Here is a 24,290-nt window from a genome sequence, read left to right as displayed (position 1 = left end):
GTTAGGAAGTGCTTCCTCTTCAGTTTTTTTTAAGAGTTAGAGAAGGATTGCCATTAGTGCTTCTTTCAAGGGTGGGTGGAGTTTGTCAGTGAAGCCATCTGGCCATTGGCTTTTCTTTGTTGGGAGGGGTTTTTGACTCTTGACTCAATCAATGTACTAATTGTAGGTGTCATTGGACTTTCTGTCCATTCACGAGTCAGTTTTGTTAGATTATATGTTTCTAACCATGGGTTTATTTTTTATGCTAAAAATCAAATAAGTTTCTTTTCCTTTGCCAGTTAGAAGTTTAGTTATGTGGCTTACTTGACATTTATTTGTTTATTTAGAATGATACCCACTTTGTTCTGTCTAGTGTTTCCAATGCTGCTATGGAGGAGTTGTTAACAGCTGAAACCACAGGCATTTTGAGACACATTGCAGTTGAAGAAATGACTAAGGAAAAAGAGCGGAAGGAGGAGGAGAGGCGGCAGGCTGAAGAGGAGAGGTGAGTGTGTCTCATTCTTGCAGTGCGTGTGGGGGTCCGAGTGTGTGGCCACAGGCGAGAACCCACATGGGCCTAGGATGCTCTTGCTGTTGACCACTGCATCAGATCAAGGCTCGCCTAGGTTGTCCACTGTGCCAGAGGCTCGCCTAGGTTGTCCACCATGTCAGACTGAGGCTCGCCTAGTGCCCTCATACACTTTGGCCCTGGGAGTGGACAGGGGCCTTGAGGCTATACTTACAGTGTGAGCAGTGGCTCCTGGCCACTGGGAGATGAGAAGGGTGGTGGGCAGGAGGGCTGGAGTTGGGGGCAGCTGTGTGGTCTGTCTGCTGGGATCAGATGGTTGGGCTTACGGACTCAGACTACAACTCAGAAGCCCACCTGTGAGGTCATGCAATGTGATGCCACCACTTAATTTTATTCTTAATCGTTACCCTTCTGCTTTTTTCTTTAAAAAAATGCTTAGGTTGAAACAAGAAAGAGAACTGCTGCTGACTCAGATGAGTCAGGGCCTGGCTGCAGAGCTGACGGAACTGGTGGTGACAGAGTGTGTGAGGGACACCTGCTCCCAGGAGTTGAAGTGAGTGAAGCGCTGGCCCCTGCGGTGTGGGAGGAGAGGCTGGCAGGACGGAGGAGCGTCGTTTAGGCGCTGTGGTCCGGCTGGCGCAGCTCAGGCCTGCTGGGTTTCCCTTTGACAAGGAGCAGACATGTCTTTGGACGGCTAAACACTGGAAACCTGTGTGTGTGTTGCCTCCAGAGAGCAGGTCTCTCCTTCACTCTTACCCTCGCTGTGGGCCCTGCACTGGGCATGGGGATGTGTCTGCAAGAGAACTGACTGGTATTCTCCATGCCAGTTGCTTACTGTTAGTTTTTCTGAAGTAGGAGATCCTTCTCTCTCTTTTTAAAAAATCTTCACCTGAGGATTTTAGAGAGAGGGGAAGGGTGAGAAGGAGGGAGAGACAGACAGACAGACAGACAGACATCAACTGATTACCCCCCATACGTGCTCCAACCAGGGATTGAATCTGTAACCTAGGTATGTCCCCTGACTGGGGATTGAACCTGCAACCTTCTGGTGTATAGAACAACGCTCCAACCAACTGAGCAGCCCGGCTTGAGCAGAAGATCCTTTTCTTGTTTTGTATGTTAAAATATGTCTTGAAGCTCTCTCACTTAAGAACTTCGTTGATTTCCATGCCAGGCTTCAGGGAGGACGGAGGTTTAATTGTGCAGGGAAACCTGCCCTCGTGCGTAAGCTCCCTGAGACAGCCCCGAAGGTGGCGGGCTGCTCAGTGCAGTCACAGTGCCAGGGCGGACGGGGAACAGAGCCGGAACGCAGAAGAGTGTTGTTTAGTAATGTTTCTTTCCATCTCTGTTAATTGGGAATCTATGTCCGTATTTGTTGTAAGTAAGAGACTTCACAAATGATGCACACATGTCTCTTCTTAGTCCCAGGAAGGGGTGTTAGGCGTTCAGTGAACCCCGGACTCACTGATGTGCAGGCCCCGAGCTGTCCCCCTTAGTCCCAGGGGACTCGGGCTGCACCTCACCCAGAGGGTGGCTATCGGAGATGGGTCTTGCCTTTTTAAGCTACTTTGATTCTGTGACTGAATATATTTGATAAAGTGCTCTCGTTCTTTTGGTCGATACAACTGTGTTGTGAAAATCTCTCGTGGATGCTGGTTTGTCCGAGGGCCGCCGCTGTGGGAGCGCGGGCTGCCAGTTACCGTGCAGGCGAGACACTTGTGACTGCCCCCGTCAAGCACTGCTGATGGGACGATGTGCTGATGCTCACCGAAAACTGAACTTCCTAACCATTTTATCAAGACGGGGGTTTATTTCTGGACTGTTTCCTAGGGCCCCCGTGGACCCATGCTCTAGTACCCTGTGCTGCTCTTGTTGTCTTTTCCATCATGTTTGTCGTGTGGTGATTCTTTTCAGATGGCTATGCAATAAGTAAAAGGAAAATCTGAAAGCTTCTCTTGGCAGCAAAGACGTAATGCGTTCCACTGTAAAGGACACACACTCGTACTTTCAAGGCAGGCCCTCAGGGTGTGCGGGTTCTGGGGGCCGTGGCTCCCGTGCTGACGGCCCTGTTCCCTAGGAGCGCGGTGGAGACGGACCGGAGGATCCGCATGGCCCGCTGCTGTGAGGTCGTGTGTGCCCACTTGGTGGGCTTGTTTCTCGGGGAGGAGATTTTCCAGACCGCAAAGGAGACCCTCCAGGAGCTTCAGTGCTACTGCAAGTATCTCCAGAGGTGAGTCTCATGTCCTGACAGGTAAAATCCACATGCACAGGTAACATTCTTTCCTAAAGCGTATGAAGTAAGGGTGTATGTAAGGAATTAGATCGGGGGAAAGTTCTGTATTTCGGTAAATATTTATAGGTTGCTTTCTGTTGTTTACTATTTGTGCTTTACACAAAGAGGGCCATGAACAAGCCAAGCAAATGATAGCTATGTGCAGAACATAATTTGTAATGAAAAAACGCAATTCTTAGGGAAATGTAGTTGTTTTGGATTTACAGGTGGTAGTATACCCTAAGGACAAGAAGGGGCATAATGAGCACACACTCAGCATGGTGGTTACTTTTGGGGATGAGAGGGTGTGTGACTAAGCAGGGTCCCTGGGCAGCATGGGCACCATTTCTCAACCAGGTGGGAGGATGTGGGTGTTTGACTCACCATTAATCTTTAAACTGGGCCTGTATGTGTTACGTGTTCTTGATGGTGATTCAGTTCGTGTAAAATTTAAAATACGTAATCGTGTTCTTGGTAGTTGCAGCCGAGTGAAAAGGAACACAGTGAGCAATGAGTCTCCGTCCCATGAGAGAGTCCTCCTCCTCCTCAGCAGCAGCTGCTGCCTGTGTACCCCAGACACGCGCTGTCCTTTCATGGTTCCCGGCGCAGCTGGGAGCACGCTCCCAGCTCCGTTCCCAGCTGTCCTCTCCTCCCTGTGCCCAGGGGTGGAGGCCGGGTCACAGCAGCGCATTAGCCTTCCGGATTGTTGTCAGGGGCACCGTGATGACCCACTTGGCCCTTTGGGTGGACTTCCACATGACTTTCTCTCTCCAGCGGTGACAGAGGACTCTAGTAGCTGTCCTTGTGCGCACAGTGCTCGTGCGTCTGGAGAGAAATCCCGTCGGTGGTGTTTGCTGGGTCGCGGATGTGCTCTGGTGTTTCTGTCCATACTGCTGAGCTGGTCCTCTGGAGAGAGGGCAGCATGAGCTCGTCCGTCCAGTAATTTTTTTGCTTGCCACCACTCATTTGCTGTCAGGCCTCTCCCATGCCTGAGTTTTTTTGTTTTTTTTTTTTTTTTTAATTTTTCCCCCTTCAGTTTTAATTCTGACAAATTTCATAGTGTGAGGACTATGGCTGAAAAAGACCGAACATATTGCCAAAAAACATGTTCCCTCATTAACGGTACCAGAGTGTGTTTTGGCGTTTGTCTCCTGAAGGCTGGGAAACCTGTAACATGCCCCGTGTTGACACGCCACTGTGCCCTGCAGGTGGAGGGAAGCTGTGGTGGCGCGGAAGAAGCTGAGGCACCAGATGCGGGCCTTCCCCGCAGCGCCCTGCTGCGTGGACGTGAACGACCGGCTGACGGCCCTCGTGCCCAGTGCCGAGTGTCCCATCGCCGAGGAGAATCTGGCCAAGGGCCTCCTGGACCTGGGCCACGCGGGGAAGCTGGGCATCTCCTGCACCAGGTCAGCACTCAGCCTGCCGCGGTGCCTCCTAAGTGCCTTCCTGCCGTCCCGTGTCTTCGGAGGGAAGATGGGTCAAGTCAGGGCTCGAGGACGGGAGTAGGACTGCGCTTCTGTGGGTGGTCTTTCCCTCTGGTCCGTACCTGTGGTCGCTCTGCCTGATCTGATTTATGTGCCTTTTCCCCTTAAAACACTCGGGGTCCTAATAATTGAATTTTAGTTGGAATTACCCGTTTTCCCCTTGTTTTTCTAGTTTAAGAATACACCACATCCGTTCTCATTGGCAGAGCCAGAGGGCAGCGTGGGCTTACTCCCACGCCCACTCCCCTGTGCCTCCACACTCTCCTGCTTCTCTGTCATTGCTGCTGCTGTCCTGCTCCGCCTCTCACACCTGCCCCCTCTGTCTTCTGCGGCAGCGTTTTAGTGACTCCACCTCTGGCCCTCCCGCCTCTCCTCTCACGGGCTCCCTCCTGTGCCCCTTTGCCAGGGCCCTCCCTGCCGCTTCTCCCGTTGTCTGAGCGAGTGCGGCCCCCCAAGGCCCTGCCCGGGTCTTTGCCTGAGCTGTCCAGTGCTGGCCGTGCAGGGCTCGGCCTCCCTCTTCAGTCCGTGGCGGTGTCACCTCTCGAGAGGGGCCTCCCTCTGGGGAGCCCAGCAGAGGGCACCATGGAGTGGCTGCAGCAGCGCACCGCCTGGGTCTTGTGGCCGTTCCATGACTTCCCCTGGACTGTCACCGGGCATTTTTCTGCAAACCGTCTCCAGGGTTTTTATCTCATTCGGCTCGAACGAACTGTCAGTTGCCTGGATTCCTGAGGCCCCATTCCTGCGTCTGTAAGTGGGGTGGGTGGTGGCGCCCTGTGCGTGGTCAGGGCACTCAGGCTCCTCTTTGGCCCGTGGCAGCCTTGGCGCTGGCCTAACCCCCTCCTGGAGTTGCAGCTGCTCTGTCTCCCCCTGGCCCCCCACCCCAACACAGCCCCCCTGCCCTGGCAATCTCTTTCTGTCCTTCACGTGACAGCTCCCCTTGTGCATTTACAGCCGAGGCTCCTGGATCCTGTGTCCCAGCCTCCAGTATCCAGTTCCCAGCCCGGCATCAGAACCTAATCTCCACCCAGCCTGCCCTCCTCGGGGCCTTCCCTGGCTCACAGGGTGCCAGCCTGTCCTCCTGGGCTTAGGTCATGCACCTGGACTCAGTCCCGTCATCCTGCAGCACTGCCCTCACTGTCTCTGCTGCCGGCCTGTCTGCTGGCTTCCGCTCTTGACCCCTACACCCTGGTGTCCTCACCACCACAGTCAGGTCTGGTCACCTCACGTCTCTAGTTGACGTCCCTTTGCCACTCTCTGAGTCCTTGCATGGCAGTGCTCGCCAACCCCCCTCCGCCCCACTGTCCCCCGTGGCTTTCCCTGCACTCACTCTCTGCACGCAGACCCACTCCGGCCTCGGCACGGCCACCCCTTCTGCCTCTCCTCCAGAAATCATCGTGCTCATTCCCCTTACGTCCTTTAGGCCTTTGCTCTCATACGCTTCTCCGACCACTCTGTGAGACTCTGGCACACCCACCAGGCCATCCAGACTTGCAGAGGCACATCTCTTCCCATGACGGCAGGATTTTTGTCTGTTTACCGCTGTCCCCCATGACTGGCGCATGGTAGATACTGCTTGGTATCTGTGGAATGAACAGGTCCTTCCACTTATCAGAAAAAGTTTCCTTGATCTCCCAAGTATTTCCCACCCGGAAATACTTACTAACCAGTTACTTTCACTGGAAACATTGGTAAGTGCACACCAGGCTCCTTCCGTGGGCACGTGGCTGGCCTCGTGAGGGCTCAGTGGGGTTTTCCCTCTCTCCGCAGGCTGCGGTGGCTCAGGAACAAGACCTCGCACCAGCTGAAGGTCCAGCACTTCTACCAGCAGCTGCTGAGGTTGGTCACGTCCCCGCTGTGCACGCTGCTTTCTCCCTGGAGCCCGAGCATCAGCTCACCTGCCGTGTTCTGTCCCTTCCAGTGACGCAGCATGGGCGCCCTTGGACCTGCCTTCCCTGGTGGCCGAGCACCTCCCTGGTGGAAGGGAGCATGTGTTCTGGAAGCTGGTGCTGGTGTTGCCGGACTTCGGAGAAGAGCAGCCCCCAGGGAGTCCCGGCAGGTTGGGGAGGGCCTCCCTCTGGGGGGGTGGTGTTGAGAAAGCAGCCTGCGGAGGTGGAGTGCCTCCCCCCGAGAGCGCTGGGCTGTGGGGCAGCACAAGGGGCAGCTGGGGGTCGGGGCAGCGTGTTCTTCTCACACATGGTGGGAGCCCAGACGTGTAGTTACGCTGTGGTGCTTAGACTGGTGGTCTGTTCGTTTGTGATTTGAAGTCGACACTTTAGATTATTTAAATTTTTATTCTGTAAACTTGGCAATGGTCTGTCCAAATGCATTTTAGAGTTGATGGTTATTTAAAGCAGTGCTAAGGTGTATTAGTGTCCGCTTCATTTTAGAGTCCTGGGGAAGATGATTTATAATTTATTTGCTTATAGTACTATTTTTTTTTCTTAGGGGAAAAAACTCTGGCATTTTAAAAAAGAAATCCAAGAAATTATTTCTTATAACCAAATTGCTTCCATGCTTTTAAAGCAACTATAAAACATGTTACCTTTTATTTTTTTAATAGCTTTATTGGGATATAATTCACATATAAATTTCACCCATTTAAAGTGTCCATTTCACTAGTTTTTGTATATTCACGGAGTTGTACAGCCATCACCATGATCCCTTCCGTGGGCACGTTGAACCATCCTGACAAGTGCATCTTCTGCATGTCTAATTCCAGAACATTTTTTCACTTAAAAAGAAACTCCATGTCTATTAGCAGTCACTCTCCGTTCCTCCCTACCTTCAGCCCCTGGCAGCCGCTGATCTGCTTTCTGCCTGTGTGCATTGCCTGTTCTGGACATCCCGTATAAATGCAGTCATACAGCACGTGGTACTTACGACTGGCATCTCTCCCTCGACGTAAATGTTTTCTAGGTTCATTCATGCAGTAAATATATCAGTCCTTCTTTTTGTTGCTGAATAACATTTCATGGAATGAATATATCACATTTTATTTGTTTATCACTTGATGGGCGTGTTTTGGTTGTTTCCATTTTTGTGTTAAATGTTTATGTGGACATATGTAAGCAGTTCTCTTGGTTATATACCCAGGAGTGGAATTGCTAGGTTATGTGGTAACTATGTTTAAGTCTCTGAATATTTGCTGAACTGTTTTCCATAGTGGCTGTACACTTTTACATTCCTATCAGCAATGTGTGAGGATATTAGGTTTTCTGAGCACATTACTTTTAAGCAGGAACACATGTAGGCTAAGATAGCTGAGCAAAGATGAGAGTTTGTGGTGTTTTAAAAGTGTTTAAATGGTTCCTTTCTTAAAACAGCTGTCTTCTGGTTTGCTAACTCATTAGGAAATGTATGTCCCAAGAATTCTTAAGGTCTCATGACTGAGAAATTTGATGCTGTAAAACATGTATATGTTTTATGGATCTTTTGTAGTGCTCAGAGTCTTTTCTTAGTGCTTTAGACAGAATCTCGAATCACATCAGAATGAGCCAGTCCCACGAGTGCCCTCTTCTCTCACCTGAATAAGCAACCCAGTAGAGTTTTGCTCAGATCGACTCCGTAGTGCAGTTTATGTCTGTGGACCTACATCCGTGTGATATTTCTCTAACTTCTTTTCCTGAAGATCTTCAGAGTTTAGATTTAGAATTGGATTCTTCTGCAAGTGTGTTTTTCTTCTATTCACAGAATTCTAGCAAACTGGTTAAAAGTGAAGTTCATGGGAGGCGATGACTCGGTCGACACATGCCGTGATGCTGGTGGGATTCAGACACTTACGCTGTTTAACGCGCCCAGCAGCAAAGGGACTCAGAGAGTTTTTGTCAGCGTGTGTGTGAAGGTGAGTGACAGTCACTTCGTGTATTTACTTCTGTGATTTTCTTATTTTCACTCACTCCCAGACATCACTGGAATTACAAATGCCTGAAGTGGTTTTGAAAGAATGTGGGAGGCTCAGAAGTGTCACATCTGTACCTCCTTGTGTCTTGATGACATCCCACGGACCCCTGTTTGGTGTGAGATACCAGGCCAGGGTCTAGAGCACGGTGAGCCTTTGGACTGCCTCTGGTCATAGGCCACTTGGAGAAGTTAGGTGGGAACTCAGAACCATCCTGACAAGCGCGTCTCCTGCACGTCATTCAGAAGTCCTGAGTTCTGTATCTGCCTCTGGTGATTCACCTGAGAGAGGGAGAAGCAGAGCATTCCACTCGAGTGCGGTGACTTGCGTTCCACACGGCTTCTCAACTGCTGACATCTTTGTTCAGGTAGCTTCCTGGTACATCAGGCATTCTCTGGCCTGGTTTGTTTCTCTCCAGAAGCGTGCTCTCTGTCCCATGGTTCTGAAAATCCCCTCGGGTGTGCCTGGTGCCAACTTCCTGCATTCATCCTGCTGGGCTCGAGGGTCCTTGCAGGCTGGAGGCTCCTGTTTTGCTTCTGGGGTGTATTTGCATCTTTATGACGTGTATTTTCCTTCTCTTTCTTCGGCTTTTTCTTGAATCTCTGTTAGATGTATGTTGGATCTCATCAGGCGATCCTGTGAGCCTCTTATCCTTTCTACCCTATGTTCTGTCCTGCTCTTCTATATTGTTTTCTGGGAGATTGCCTTGACTTTATATTCCAAATGTTCTGTTGACATTTTTATTCCATATAGATTATTCATTTCCTTTTCTTATTTTTAAATATATTTGATTGATTATACCATTACCATTGTCCCATTTTTTTCTCTCCTTTACTCCCCTTTGCCCTGTAACCCCCCTCTCATGAGCATTTGCCCACCTTAGTTCATGTCCATGGGTTGTACATGTAAGTTCTTTGGCTTCTACATTTCCTATAGTATTCTTCACCACCCCCCTGTACCTACAATTTAAGCTTCTTATTCTCTGTACCTTTCCCGCATTCTCCCCTCTCCCCCTCCCTGCTGATAACCCTCCATGTGATCTCCATTTCAGTTTTGTTCTAGTTGGTTGCTTTGTTTGTTTGTTTTTTAGATTAGTCATTGATAGCTGTGAGTTTGTCATTTTACTGTTCATATTTTTGATTTTTTTTTTAGATAAGTCCCTTTAACATTTCATATAATAAGGGCTTGGTGATGATGAACTCCTTTAACTTGACCTTACCTGGGAAGCACTTGATCTTCCCTTCCATTCTAAATGACAGATTTGCTTCACAGAGTAATTTTGGATGTAGGTCCTTGCCTTTCATGACTTTGAATACTGCTTTCCAGCCCCTTCTTGCCTGTAAGGTCTCTTTTGAGACATCAGCTGATAGTCTTATGGGAATTCCTTTGTCGGTAACTGTTTCCTTTTCTCTTGTTGCTTTTAAGATTCTCTCCCTATTTTTAATTTTGGGTAACTTAGTTATGATGTGTCTTGGTGTGTGCTTCCTTGGGTACAACATCTTTGGGACTCTCTGAGCTTCCTGGCTTTCCTGGAAGTCTATTTCCTTTGCCAGATTGGGGAACTTCTTCATTATTTGTTCAAATAAGTTTTCAATTTGTTGCTCTTCCTCTTCTCCTTCTGGCACCCCTATGATTCGGATGTTGGAACATTTAAAGTTGTACAGGAGGTTCGTAAGCCCCTCCTCATTTTTTTGGATTCTTGTTTCTTCATTCTGTTCTGGTTGGATGTTTATTTCTTCCTTCTGCTCCAAGTCGTTGATTTGAGTTCCCGTTTCCTTCCTGTCACTGTTGGTTCCTTGTACATTTTCTTTTATTTTACTTTGCATAGCCTTGACTTCTTTCTCTATTTGTGACCATACTCAACCATTTGTGTGAGCATCCCAATTACCAGGAACTCTGCATCTGATAGGTTGGCTATCTCTTTATCTCTTAGTTCTATTTTTGGAGTTTTAATCTGTTCTTTCATTTGGGCCATATTTTTTTATCTCAGTGCCCCTGTTATGTAGTAAGGGGTGGAACCTTAGGTATTTGTCCGGGTAGGGCAACCTGTTTTGCTGCGTTGTGGTGCTACTTAAGGGGGAGGCATCCCAGAGGGAACAATGCAGCTTGCTCGGCTCTCGGCTGACTTTCCGTCCCCCCCCCCCCCCCCCGCTCCCCACAAGCAAATTGGGCCCTTCTGGTGCTGATTCCTGGGAGGGTGGGTTTGTGTGCATTCTAGCACTCTGTGGGTCTCTCCATTGAACTCTCCAATGAGGCTGGGAGTTTCTCTCACCAATGCAACCCTGACACGTTTTTATAATCAGAGGTTTTGAAGCTTTATTTCCCCACTCTGGAACCCTGGGTTGCATGGTCTGTCTTGCTTCCCCATTGTTCCTCCTGGTTTATCTGTACGCAAATGTGGGACTGCCCGGTCTGCCGGCTGCCACCTCACCCACCCTGGCCCTCCAGTTGCTGCCTGGACTGGAGTCCTGTCCATCTTCGCTCCTCCTGCTGGCCTGGATGAATGTTTCTTCTTTAACTTTTTGATTGTCAGACTTCTGTTTTCTGGCAGTTCTGATTTATTTTCTTTATTTTAAATTTGTTGTTGTCCTCCCTTCGTTTGTGAGAGGAGGCAAAGCATATCTTCCTATACCTCCATCTTGGCCGAAGTCACTCATTTCCTTTTCTTATCCTTATTTGATATATCACTTTGTGACTATTTTTTGGATGTATAATCTTATGTCTCTGAGGAAATTAGGATTTTTTTCTACATTTTCTTACATTCTATGCATTATCTGTTTCCTCTGGGTTTCTTGTCTCTGTAACTAGAGTCTCGTGTGCTGGAGGCTCTCCTCAGGCACCTTGGAGGCTGCCTGCCATGTACTTGAGTGAGGCCCTGAAAGGCTGGCCGTAAGCTCTGGGTTTAGGGTGGGGTGGAGGGTAACTGGGTGGAAGCCATCCTTTTGGGGGGACCTCTAAATGTCAGGATCTGGGTATCTGCTCCCTGGGCTGTTCGGTGTCTCTGGACGGGCCTCATCATGTCTCCTAGGGTAGCTGCTGGTGCTCTCAGTGCAAGGCAGGGGGTAGCTGGAGCCAGGCACCCTCCCCTGTGTCTGGGGATGCTCTTGTATCTGGAGCTTCTCAGGGTGGGACAGACCCCTGCCTAGGGTGCATGTTGCACTTAAAGGCCACCCGCAGGTAGGTGTTAACTAGAAGTTTCCTTAATGACCAGTAGAACCACTGCTCTGCATGTGGCTCATCCCCCCAGGCCCTGAACCTGGTCTCTGGCTCTTGGTGCCACAAGACATGGATGCTCTGGGCTTTTGCAGGCTCGGCTGGCCTGGGCCCTTTCACACCATGTCTATAGCCCCTCAGGTGTGGCTTCCTCTGCTTCCCCAACCCAGTGGTTGTCCTCATCTCCACACTACTTTCTAGAAATAGGTTGCTGATGGTTTGCTTTCCCTCCTTTTTGTCATTGTGGGCTTAACCATTTTTGACTTTTTAAGGGTAACTGTTAAGGTGAAAGTAACGTGCTCAAACACAGTTCTAGCTGGAGGACGAATTATCTGTTGACCTGGCTGTTTCTGTGTCCACAATTTGTGGCCTCATGGAGGGGGGCTGGCCCAAAGTGCAGTGCAGTTTGGCTGGGCTCCCTCTGGGGCTGATGTTCACTGCTGATTCGTCCCTTGGGTGTCCATCCTGATGGTCTGGGTGCTGTTCCAGGTGGCCCACGGTGCTCTCAGCGACGGCGCCCTTGACGCCGCGGAGACGCAGAAGGAGCTTCTCGGAGCCAGCGGGCTCACGCTGCTGCTGGCCCCCAGGCTGAAAGGCGAGGACATGGCGGAGGAGGACGTGTACTGGCTGTCCGCGCTGTTGCAGCTCAAGCAGCTCCTGCAGGCCAAGCCTTTCCAGCCGGCGCTGCCACTGGTGGTTCTCGTGCCCAGCCTGGGAGGGGACGCCGTGGAGAAGGACGTGGAAGATGGTTTGTGAAGGCAGCCCCGTTTATGAGCCAGCATGTTCAATGAATGGGTCGAGCCCCGGGTCTGAGGCAGTGCTGGCAGTGCGGTGTTGGGAGTCACGGGGCGGCAGCCACTCCGGTGCCTGGGGGCAGGGCTGGGCAGGGTCTGTGGAGTGAGGTGTGTTCACTCGCATGCAGGCTGAGCGGAAGACAGGTGACTTCTGTCTGTTTCTTTCCAAGGTCTGATGCTACAGGATTTGGTTTCGGCTAAGCTGATTTCGGATTATACTGTGATTGAGATTCCTGATTCCATTAATGATTTGCAAGGCACAAATAAGGTAAAGTTTCATCATTTTTAAAGGTCTGACTGCGTATTTCAGTTTTTCCCTTTTTGCTCTATATTGAATTTTAGTTATATTGCTGGTTGCATTTTTAATTTTACTTTTGAAAGGTAACCTAGAAATATAAGCAGAAATAAAAATAAAATATAAAACTTTCCCATAGTCCTGCTATCTGAAAAATAAAATTGTTAATGTAATTTTTTAGAGGTTTTATAGTTACAGATTTAAAATATGACCATTCATGTCTTACATCTGAAGGTCAGATATATAAATTATTTTTGTAGGGTGGTTCTTGGAATATGTGAAGAAATAATGTTATCAGAAGTTCCCTTAAAAAAGGGAAGTCTGGCCCTTGCCAGATGGTTTGCTGTTGGAGTGTCATACTGTACACCAGAAGGTTGCAGATTCGATCCCTGGTCAGGGCATATACAAGAGTCAGCCAATGAATGCATGAATAAGTGGAACAACAAATTGATACCTCTCTCTCTTTCTACCACTCCTCCCTCCCACCTTCTCTCCCCCCTCCTCCCCTTCCTTTCTGAAAAAAAAAAAAATCAATAAACATATCCTCAGATGAGAACTAAAAAAAAAAAGTCTGTGCTGACAGTTACAGTTAGGGAAAGACGTGCCAGGAATTAAATAAGAGTAACGATAGGATGAAAGGTAACTGCAGGGTGTGAAGACATCCGGGTTAGTTCTTCCGAGGACCGGAAGACGTGTGTTCCCGCCTGCGAGGTGCAGGGGATGTGCAGGGCTGCTTTCCTCTAGGCCCGAGCTCTTCCAGCGGGCGATCCTGTGGCCCCACCTTGGGTAGGGTGGGACTCGGAACCCCCCTCCTAGGATCCCCGCTGTGTAGGCCTCCAGGGCCCTAGGAGGCCAAACTCCACTGCAGCAGAAGCTTTTGCTCCGCTTCCCACCCTGGGCAGCTGGTGGTCCAGCAGCTGGTGCTCCGGTGGCACCTGCTGTGGCAGCTGCGGGAGGCGCACCTTCAGGAAGCTCCTTCTGAAAAACAGCATGACCTGTTTAACCAGGTGTTTTCCAACTGTCTTGGCTTCTCAGGTTTCGCAGGCCGTGCAGTGGCTGGTCTCCCGCTGCCCCTGTGCCCTGGACCTTTCCTGCCAGACCCTCATTCAGTATGTGGAAGATGGGGTTAGCCGTGAGTTCAGCGGCCGGTTTTTCCATGACAGAAGAGAGAGGCGGCTGGGAGGCCTGGCCTCGCAGGAGCCTGGTGCCATCATCGAGCTGTTCAACAGTGTGCTATACTTCCTGGCTTCCGTGGTGTCCTCAGAGCAGCTCTGTGACCTGTCCTGGCCTGTCACCGAGTTTGCTGAGGCAGGGGGCAGCCAGCTGCTTCCTCACCTTCACTGGAATGCCCCGGAGCACCTGGCCTGGCTGAAACAGGCTGTGCTGGGCTTTCAGCTTCCGCAGATGGACCTTCCGCCCCCTGGGGGTAAGTGCTGGTGCTGAGGGGTGCTGGCCGGGGGTGAGTGTGGAGGCAGCTGAGATCACCTGTTTCTGCTTTACTATAGTGATGGTCTGGCAGGTGCTGGCCACTGGTGTGATGTTCTTACACCCTCTACTCTGTGCCCCCCTTCTCCACTCTGCACCCACTGCCCCCGCCTTTGGGTTTAGGAGTCAGAATGGGCTAGGGTTTTTGTCAAGTGACTGTTGGTTCTTCTCCACCAACACAGTAGTCTGTGGGTGTCTGCTCACCCCGGGGAGGAAGGTGGCCTGCGGAGTTGGGGGAGCAGTGACCCCAGGGCCCTGAGTTTCTGAATGGATGGCAGGCCCCGTCCTGCCTGCACCGTGGGGCGTGGGGGTGAAGAATATGGGGACCGTGCAGTCCTGTGCACACACTGCTGGGTCTGCCTGGGCCACAGCACCCAGTGCTGACTGGAAGCCGGTGTTCCTTCTTTGTGGAGCCGCTGTCGGGGCTCCGGCTGTGCCCACCGAAGCGTTCAGACTGTTCCGTTGCATTCTCCAGTCCCCTGGGCTGGCCACGATTGCTGCCCCTTCCCTTGTTGATGCTGGTAAAACAGAAGGAGGCTGTTTACTGCTCATGTGGCACAGCGCAGGGCCCTACCAGGGTCACTTTCCTTTGGGCCACACGGAACAGCTGCCCTTCTGAATTTCAGGGTTTGGCCCTCAGTAGGTCTAACAGATGGTCGTTACTGAAAAGAACCCACAAGGAAGCAGAGTGTACCGTGCAGACCCACCGTGCAAACCCTCTGTGCTGTGAGCTAGTGCAGGGTTTCCCAGAACAAGTCAAGACCCCATGTACCATCCTCACCTGGGACCTTGTTAAAGGACAGATTCCTGGGGCTGTACAATCAGAGCCTCCTGCGGGGGACAGGGGGCCCCTTAGTTGAAAGTTTTGTCTAGGGACACTGGGTCCCTTGTTGGGACATGGGGGGAGAGATGCTCTTTTCTGAACAGCTATGGTGTATGGGTATTTAGATTTGAGAACCGACTTCTCATCTACACAGTTACCTTCTCCTAAATTAATATGGAGCGAAGAACATTTCATGTAGATTTCCACCTGTACTTTGGCCAAACCTTGTGACTCACAAGGTGCTTTCCTTCCAGCTCCCTGGCTTCCCGTGTGCTCCATGGTCATCCAGTATACCTCCCAGATCCCCAGCTCTCTCCAGACGCAGCCTGTCCTGCAGTCCCAGGTGGAGAACCTGCTCCGAAGAACATATGGCAGGTGGAAGAGCAAGAGCCCCTCCGGTGGCTTGGGGGCAGGGCCTTCGGTTGCCGAGATCCCCTGGGACGACGTCATTGCTCTGTGCATCAACCACAAGCTGAGGGACTGGACACCCCCCAGGCTCCCTGTGACGTCAGGTAGTTAGCGTGTATCGCCATGGGGCCGGCACCCTCACGAGACTTGACTGGTCCGATTTTAGCGAAGAAAGAAGTTTACTTGATGTTGGTTCCTTTTTCTGCGGGTCATCACCCTTCCTTTCCTTAGGACTCTCTCCTTAAAGCCAGTGACTCGAGGGCACTTGTAAACATTGGGAAGAGCTAAGAGTTGCGGGAGAGCCAGGGCTCACCTCCCTGAAACGGGCCCCGTGGGCTGGTTCTAAGTCTGAGACCATTTTGTAGATCTGAGTAGTTGTACTGACCATACCACCATCTGCGCGTGAGCCTGTCTGAACCTTGACACTTGGAATACATTTGGCTCAAATGGGAATCACGTAATCATGTGACTTTAATTAGAGGGGCTTGTCCTTAAATCAGTGACTATAAGCAAATACCAGGTTTACATCTTGTTCTTTTGATATTCTTTTCTTATTTGTTTTTATATTGTTTTCTCAGAGGCACTGAGTGAAGATGGTCAGATATATGTATATTTTTTTAAAAACCATTTGAAAATGTATGATGTTCCGTTGTCATGGGAACAAGCCAGAATGCAGACGCAGAAGGAGCTCCAGCTGCACCAGGGGTGGTGAGATTTGTGTCCAGTGTGTGTTCCTGTCGTCCCTCCACCCCGCAGAGCAAACCCTGTTGTTCTCTTCCAAGGCACACAGACAGAAACTCACATCCTATACACGGAATCCAGTCTGGTGTGGGCAGATTCTGACATACTTGAAGGACAGATCACTCCCATATGATAGAAACTGTTCTTGACCAAAAAAAGCAAGCATCTCACTTCATTGATCAGATGAAACTGACCCTGAAATCGTAGCATAACTGGGAGAGTGCAAGCTGACAAAAGAAAGCCGACATCTCACAAACCTGGTTCAAATATACCAAATAAAATGTTAGTATGTGCAGTCTTGCAATACATAAAAAGTTTCACAAGTAGGCTTTATTCCAGGATAAACAGTATCAACAAGAGAAATCTATTCATGTAATTTGGGGCCATAATAGAAAAATAAGTGATCATTGTAGTAGCTGTTGAAATGCTTTTCCTAAATTTAGGTCTATTCCTGTCCCCCAAATTTATACTCATTGCTGATAAAATTTTTTATCAAACTTGGGTAAACTTTTTTTTTTTGCTTAATAAGCTTATCATAAAACTGCCAAAAAAAAAAAGTTGCTTCTTGGTAAAACATTCGAAACACTGAAGTCCAAACCAGCCTGAGCTGCCCCTGGTGTCACCGCTCTTTACTGTTGTCCTGGAAACCGTGCCCGTGGGGATGCAGAGGGCATAAGTATTAAAAGGGAGGAGAAACGGTCATTTCCAGACAGTAAAATTGTCAGCTGAAGATAATCAACAGTCGCACCTTTAAAATTGTTCCGAGTTCAGAAAGGTGATTGGATAGACGGACCCGGAGGGGCACTGAGCCCCTGTTAGGGGAACTCGGAGGGTCCTAAATGGGCAAAGAAAACCTGAGCGAGAGGCAGGCTCCCCTTGCTGATGGGAGGATGCAGTGCTATAAAGTCAGCTCTGAACTATAACGTCGGGGCATTTCTAGTAAAACCCAAACATAAGTAATAAAATTCATCAGGATGAGAAAATGTGTAGCGGTCGCTGAGAATATTTTGAATGAATAAGAATGACCAGGGAGGCCTGCTCTGCCTGATGTCAGAACATAGTCGTGAAGTCACGGTAGGCAGGTGGATCAGAATAAAATGTCCAGACACAACCATGTGTGACAAAACCGCCATGCCGAACTAGTGGGGCGAGGACAGACTTTGGCATCTGTTTAGAAAAAACTGCTCCGTTATGTCCGTTTGTAAACAGTTCCAGAAGGACTTAACAGCTCACTGTAAGAAGAAGAACCTTGCTAATAATCAGGGGTAATAGAGACCTGTTGATAATCCAGGGGTGGGAAGTAAAACTCAGAGCAGGACTGCTCTGAGGGCCCAGCTGCCCAGGAGACAGGAAGCTCCCCTAAGGCAGAGGCTGCCCTCCCTCGGAGCCTTGCACCTGACCCGACAGAAGCCCTGAGCATGAGGGAAGCTGGGAGCAGGAAGGGGTGGGTCTCACGCCTGAGGAGTCCTTTCTCCCTCTTTCCTGACTATGAGCATTTCAAAACGTGTACTTACAGTTTGGGAACAAAGTCTTCTCATCCTTCTGCAACCAAGTTCGCCACTCCATCGCTTCACATGCACCTAAACGGGAAGAGGAATGCGGAGCGGGGCCGAGAAGGGCAGGTTCCCAGCACGGAGGATCTGATGCGCGGAGCCTCTGCCCAGGAGCTCCTGGTTCAGTGTCTGTCCAGCAGTCTGCTGCTGGAGAAGGAGGAGAGCAAGAGGTGAAGCCCGTTCCCATCTGCTCATTGGGTCCTTAAGCTTTTTCGTGCTTGAAAATCATCCTTGTGGCATTTCTCGCGCTCTCGGCCTCATTTCCTCTCTAGTCTCCACCCTTGTGTTTCTGCTCTCTTTACCATAAACTCCTCAGAAACAGTGGTTCTCGCTGCTCCAGTTCTCTTTTCCAGTCTTTCCTGTAGCCCTCTTCTGCCCTCCACGTCCACTCTGGTTGGGCTCACTGCAGCCCCACACAGCTTAACTGACCGTGAACCCCAGTCCCCAGTACCGTTCCACACCTTTGCTCTCTCCTTCCTCTCTCCCAGGATGCCTTTAGTCCCTCTCTTGCCCCCTGGCGGCTCCCAGGATGCCCTTAGTTCCTTTCCTGCTCCTCTGGCTGTAATCTCTGGGCCACGTCTCCTGGTTCTACCTCTTCCCCCCACTGCCCCCTGCCTTGCTCTCTGGACCTTGTGCCTCTGATATCTGTACTTACTCTAGTTTCATGGATTGTTAAATAACATAAATATTCTGACAATTCCAGATATAGATCTCAAACCTTGGGTTTTTCTCTGAACTCTAGATTTGAATATCCTACTGTTTCTATTTTTTTTAAATGTTATTTATTTTTAGACGGGGAGGGAGGGAAAAAGAGAAGGAGAGAGATCAATGTGTGGTTGCCTCTCATGCGCCCCCTACCGAAGACCAGGCCTGCAATCCAGGCATATGCCCTGACTGGGAATCGAACTGGTGACCCTTTGCAGTCTGGTGCTCCTACTGCTTCCTGATAGCCATCTTAAAGCTTGTTAGCTGGATCCCAAATCCAGTTCCCAGTTTCCCCCCAAAAGTGGTCTTCTCAGTGGAAAGCAGCGCTGTCCTAGCTACCCAGGCTGAATGCATTGGAATCATCCCTCCGCATTTAGTCCTGTTGGTTCTATTCAAATCCTATTGGCTCTGTTCAAAATATATTTGGGCCCTGGCTAGTGTGCCTCACTGGATTGAGTGCCAGCTTGCAAATCAAAGGGTTGCTGGTTCGATTCCCAGTCTAGGGCACATGCCTGGGTTGCGGGCCAGATCCCCAATAGCAGACGCGCAAGAGGCAACCACACATTGATGCTTCTCTCCCTCTCTTCTCTCTCCTTTCTCTATCTGTAAATAAGTAAATAAATAAGTTTAAATAAATATATATTTATATGTATATATGGAATTGGACCATTTTTGCAGTAGGCCATAGCCTAATCTCAGCTGACTCTGGGTGAGGCTTTCAGGTATGAGGCAGAGGTCATATTACTCCTTTGCTCACAACCTTCCCGTGGCTTCTCACTCTGATTCAAAGGCAAGATCCTTACGAGGTGGGCAAGGCTTCATGTGCTCTGCTTCCCGTCTCCTTTGTGACATCCGTTCCTTCAGCATGCTGGGCAGGGTACAGTTGGGCCTTCGCACCCTTGTTCCTTTTGTCTGGGACTCCGCAGCCACCCTGATACCCCCGTGGCTCACCTTGCCCTCACTCAAACAGTCTCTGCTCAAGTGTCTACTTCTTAGATGGGCCTCCTGCCTGTTCTCCCAGCCTGCTCTGTCTCCCTGTCTCTGCTTGGTCTTTCTTACCCTCAGACCACCTTTCCCTTGTAATGTGTCCCGTGTCTGTTCCCTGCAAGTGTAAGCTGCTTAGACCCTTTCCCTGTGTCTGTAGTGCCGTGTCGCTGGTACCTAGAGTGGTGCCCGCTGTTTGTTGGGGGCTTGACAAACATGTGGTGGAGGAGTGAATTAGTGTGTTGTTTCTAAAAGGAGATCTTTCTAGGTCTGTGTCATTTAAGCAGTTGGACCAGTTTGTCTTTCTTGAAAAGAAATGTGTATGGAGAGGACAGCTGTACAGTGTAGAGGTGGTGGGACGTTGAGTTAATTTTAAACTGTAAGCAGCCATCCATACACTTGGATAATCCATCAAGAGATAAGAATTATAGACACAAAAATTCAAAATAAGCCAGAGAAAATAAAACAAATGAGAGAATTATGAGTAATGTTAAGTAACATAAAAACAATTGATTTTGGATAAATGCCACCTTTCTCATTAAGTATAAATTGGGTTTATAAATTAAAGGTATGATTTTTTTAAAAAGTATGTTTCTGCTTCCCCATCGATGTCTATCCTTAGTAAAAAGCAAAGCTTTCAGCAATTTGAAGTATAAATTTATACATGTACAGAGCGATAGTGAAAGTGAGTGACAGTTACAGTGTTGCTTCCCGGTGCTCGGACGTTTCAGGTTTGAAGATCAGCTTCAGCAGTGGCTGTCCGAAGACTCGGGGGCGTTCGCAGACTCCGCCTCCTTCCCCCTCTACCTCCCTCAGACCCTGGTGTCGCTGCCGCAGACCATCGAGCCCGTGGTGAGAACGTCCACAACAGCTAGTCCGCAGGTGAGGAGAGAGGACGCTTGGCATCATGTTGGAATTAGACATAAAGTGGCTGGGATAAAAGTAATGATTGATTTATTGTGTGATGTTATGATGGGCAACAGATTATAAGCTTAAATTAGATCTTGTCTTAAACTTGATCTGTCAGTTATAGAGGCCCAACTAATTCTGAGTTTCCTCTTGTGGAATGAATGAATAGTGAAATTGACACATGCTTAGGAACGGAACAGAACCTGTCACTGTGCTGACATGTAGTGAGGACTTGAGGTGGAATAATAGGCGATGACAGAGTCTTCTGCTCACGGAGCACATAGTGTCCAAGTGGTGGCATCGCCCTGACCTCCTCTCTGGGATCATCTCTCCCTGAGGAGGTTAAGTTCACACAAGTCAAGGACCTCACCCACGTGTGTTCAGCTGGTTGGTGGCAGAGCTGCTTTTCAAAGCCAGACCTTGCTCTAAAGCTCAAGGTCTTTCTAGCTCACTAGCCTTCCTTCAGTGGTAAAAGAGCCAAAACCAGAGTTTTAATTACCGTGAGTTAATGCTGGACAGGTGAAAAGTATGCACCTGGGCTGGCTTTAGGAACTCCTTCCGTAGGGGAGAAAGCAAATTAAGATGACATATTGTTTCTATTTATCAATTTGCAGACAATTGGCAGACAGTTTTTCTGTCCTAAAGAAATGACTGCCCTGGCTGGGTGGCTCCATTGGTTGGAGTGTTGTCCCCATACACCAGAAAGTTGCGGGTTTGATTCCCAGTCAGGACACATATCTAGGTTGCAGGTTTGATCCCTGGTCAGGGCACCTACAGGAGGCAGCTGATCAATGTTTCTCTCCTTTCCTCTCTAAAATCAATAAAAACGTATCCTTGGGTGAAGGGGCAAAAAATTACTATATATGACAAAAAAAATGTATTTTATTCACTGTGGCATTAATTATTCTGCATACATTTGAAACGAAGTGAATATCCCAAGATGGGACCCTGGTTAAGCAACTACAGGACTGTGATGGGCTAGCTTGTAGCCCCTGGAATGGTGTTTTGTAAAAATGAGCGGCACTGAAAGTTGTTCTTGACAGAGTGAGCAGAGAAACACTCCATGCGCTGCCGATCCCGGCTGTACACGTACGTGCTGGAAGAGGCCGGAAAGATACATGATGGGCACGAGGAGGGGAGTTCGTTGAGCCCAGCGTGCCCTAGATGAGCTTTCTAACATGAACCTGATCTAGTGCATTTAAAGAGAGTATGTCTTGGTCTGTGGGTATTCCAAAATTACCTTTGGTTTCTTTTTCATTTATGTAGAATGAAAGGGCAGGGGAACAACAGTTGTCAGAGGCAACAGGCACATCCCTCACTGAGCGGCTGAAGCACCTGGAAAGGCTGATCCGAAGTTCAAGGGAAGAGGACGTTGCCTCTGAGCTGCATCTCTCTGCACTGCTGGACATGGTGGACATTTGAGCTGCGCACTCGAGAGTGGGGGGGGGTCTCTCCAGAAGATTTTGTTTTTAGTCAAAAATAATCTTATTCTTGATGCCTGATGCACTGTTGGAAATGTGATTATTAATCATGCAAATAAAACATTGAATGTCTAAGGAGGTCTCCTTCTGTTTTCAAAATGATAGGCTCTTTCCTCCTGTATAAATGCTTTGATATTACCTGTTTTCATGATCTCAGTCACCTACCAACACGCTCTGGGGGAGTTTGCAGCTCACGTTTCTGTGTCGAACAAGTCATCACTCATTGTCCCAGCAAAGTCGCATTCGTTGATGCTCCAGACATCAGCAACGCAGGCCACCGAGCTCGCATCTGGAAGTGCCAACGGTGTGTGTACAAAGCTGTCTGAGGATGTGTGTGGGGCGTGTGCCTGGCCTGGAAAAGGGGACACAAGGAGATTGGCTGGAGGTGACAGTAGATTCCTGGAGAGGAATGCAGGGGTGTAGCTGGGGAGAGCACCCAAGGATGTGATGAAAACCTGGAGGTGCCAGTTTGGTAGTGTCGTCAAGTGAGGGGATCGGCCAGACCACAGAGACCCTTGCGGCCTTATTCTGAGTGGTATGGGAGTCAGCTGTTGGAGTATTCTAGGCAGAGAAGTGACTTGTCCCATTTTCTTTAAAAAATGTTGTATGGGGAAGGTCAGCAATGCAAGGCAGAAGTCTTTATTATTCCTTTTTTTAACCCTCACCCAAGGACATTTTGTCCTTGCTTTTTAGAGAGAGAGGGAGGGAGAGAGAAACACCAGTGTGAGAGAGAAGCATCAGTTGGTTGCCTCCCGTAGGTGCATGGACTGGGGACTGAAACGGCACCCCTTCGGTTGTGGGCCGACACTCCACCCACCTGGGCCTCACCGGCCAGGGCTGTTGGCTGGAAGGTTTTAGGATCGTTTCTGCCCCTGGTACTCTTGAATTTCTCAGCAACATGCTTGATGTGTCTGTTGGTCCCTCCCCTACTTCCCGTCCAATGTATTATGCTGAACACTTAGTAGTACTTTTTTCCAGTAGTTACCGTTGTGTCACAAACTACCCCAAACATAGCAGCTTAAATTTTTAAATTTAAGAAGGACTCGGCTGTAGCTTTTTCCTGGGGCCTCTCATGCAGTTGCATTCAGGTATTGACTGGGGTTGCAGGCATCTCGAGGCTCGACAGGGCTGGCTCTCTTAAGACAGCTCGTTCACATGGCTGGCAGGGGATGATGCACTGTTGTCCAGAGGCTCAGCTGCAGCTGAGCTGACTGTGTCACCTCACATGTGGCTTGGCTTCCTCATGTAAGGTGTCCTAAATGGGATCTTAGAACTCCAGGTGCAAGTGCTCTCTAGGTAGCAAAATGTAAGCCCAGTTTTAAAAAACTCATGCAGGATCACTTCCACTGCATTGTATTGGTACAGGCGTCTGGTTGCAGATTCAAGGGTCAGGGTATAGATCCCCTTTCTCAATGGGAACGAATGTTAAGATCACATTTTAGAAAAACGTTAGATGAGTGTTGGAGGTATCTTTAGAAAACAGTCTGCTGTACTTTTTCAATCTAGACAATTGTCCACCCATTTGGGAATTTTTTGAAATTATTTAATATATTCATCCCATCCACTATTTCCCTTTGGAATTCCCCAATATTCAGATATTTGACATGCGGATTGATCTAATTTTCTTCTTTCTTTTTTTATATCCTTAATTTTTTATGCTACTAACCTAAAATTCCTCTTATCTTTCTATTCTTGTGGCTTTTTTAAAAAAAGATTTTTACCATTTATTTTTAGAGAGGGGAAGGGAGGGAGAAAGAGAGAAACATCAACGTGTTGTTGCCTCTCATGTGGCCCCCACTTGCAGGGGTGACCTGGCCCAAACCCAGGCATGTGCCCTGACCAAGAATTGAACTGGTGACCCTTTGGTTTGCAGCCCGCGCTCAATCCCCTGGGCTACGCCAGCCAGGACCTATGCTTGTGACTTTTAAAATTTGATGTCATATATATTTTTTTTAATTTCTGAGAGTCTTTTTTTTTTCTTTAATGTTTCTTAGAAAATCCTGTTCCTTCATTTATTGAGTATATACTTTTGGAGTATTTACTATATGTCAGGCATTACCTCAAGAGCTGGGGACAGCAACAAAACAAATTTCAGCCCTCGTGATACTTATATTTTATGGGAGAGATAATAAAAAAATATGCAAAATACTTGGTATGCTAATGGGTGATAAGCATGGAGACAAGTAAGGCAGGGAGGGAAAGAGTGTGTCAGATGGTTGTTTTTCATTGTGCAACACCCTCTGTTTTGTCCAAGTTCTCTACACCTTGCCTCATCTCCGTTTCTCAAAAGTTCCATCTTCTGTGTGTTGTGTTGTTTTCATGGTAGAGGTCTTCCTCAAATCCGACTCCTGTTGATGACAGGGTGCTGAGGAGCTTGTTGGAAGCTCTGTGTCAGCAGATACAAGCTGCCTGGTGATAGGCTTCCCTGCTTTTCCACAGGGTTCCAGCTACCAGTGTGTGCAGGTCTTTCTGGGGCAGCATCTACTCCAGAGAAATCCTCTTCCTACGGCCTGCAGCCATATGGCTGTGTGGGAGAAGTGGGACTGGGCTCTCCCGTGTGTGGACTTTCACACAACATCCCCGCTTTCCCTGGCCTTCGGCTATGCCTTGTGCTTGAGTTCATACCTCCTCTGGCTCCACTGCTGCAGGCTTCCACCCAGGTAAGGGAGAGGGTGCGTGTCGCAGGGCTCCTCACTCCAACTTTATACTAGTTCTTCAATTTCTGCGCTTTCCTGGA

At 49.0% G+C, this 24,290-nt stretch overlaps 1 protein-coding gene across 2 annotated transcripts in view; it reads left to right on the top strand.

The window, feature by feature from the left end:
• Positions 1-21,655, top strand: part of LOC114490280 (minichromosome maintenance complex component 3 associated protein) — a 46,403-nt gene extending 24,748 nt beyond the window's left edge. Inside the window, exons 15-29 of one of the 2 annotated variants that reach the window (XM_028504243.2) lie at positions 353-484; positions 948-1,061; positions 2,586-2,738; positions 3,989-4,186; positions 6,032-6,100; positions 6,183-6,320; positions 7,955-8,105; positions 11,865-12,123; positions 12,340-12,437; positions 13,500-13,890; positions 15,027-15,284; positions 15,759-15,888; positions 17,438-17,644; positions 19,895-20,045; positions 21,339-21,655. In XM_028504243.2, coding sequence (XP_028360044.1) covers positions 353-484; positions 948-1,061; positions 2,586-2,738; positions 3,989-4,186; positions 6,032-6,100; positions 6,183-6,320; positions 7,955-8,105; positions 11,865-12,123; positions 12,340-12,437; positions 13,500-13,890; positions 15,027-15,284; positions 15,759-15,888; positions 17,438-17,644; positions 19,895-20,045; positions 21,339-21,494 — 2,605 coding nt within the window. In that variant the 3' untranslated portion in view covers positions 21,495-21,655. The remainder of the gene's footprint in view (positions 1-352; positions 485-947; positions 1,062-2,585; positions 2,739-3,988; positions 4,187-6,031; positions 6,101-6,182; positions 6,321-7,954; positions 8,106-11,864; positions 12,124-12,339; positions 12,438-13,499; positions 13,891-15,026; positions 15,285-15,758; positions 15,889-17,437; positions 17,645-19,894; positions 20,046-21,338) is intronic. The other variant, XM_028504251.2, reaches the window with a different exon arrangement.
• The last annotated feature ends 2,635 nt before the right edge of the window (positions 21,656-24,290 follow it).

The sequence above is a fragment of the Phyllostomus discolor genome, chromosome 2, assembly GCF_004126475.2.
Source record: "Phyllostomus discolor isolate MPI-MPIP mPhyDis1 chromosome 2, mPhyDis1.pri.v3, whole genome shotgun sequence".
Taxonomy (NCBI): domain Eukaryota; kingdom Metazoa; phylum Chordata; class Mammalia; order Chiroptera; family Phyllostomidae; genus Phyllostomus; species Phyllostomus discolor.
Note: the sequence above shows the minus strand (reverse complement) of the source record. Positions and strands in the feature narration are given on the sequence as shown.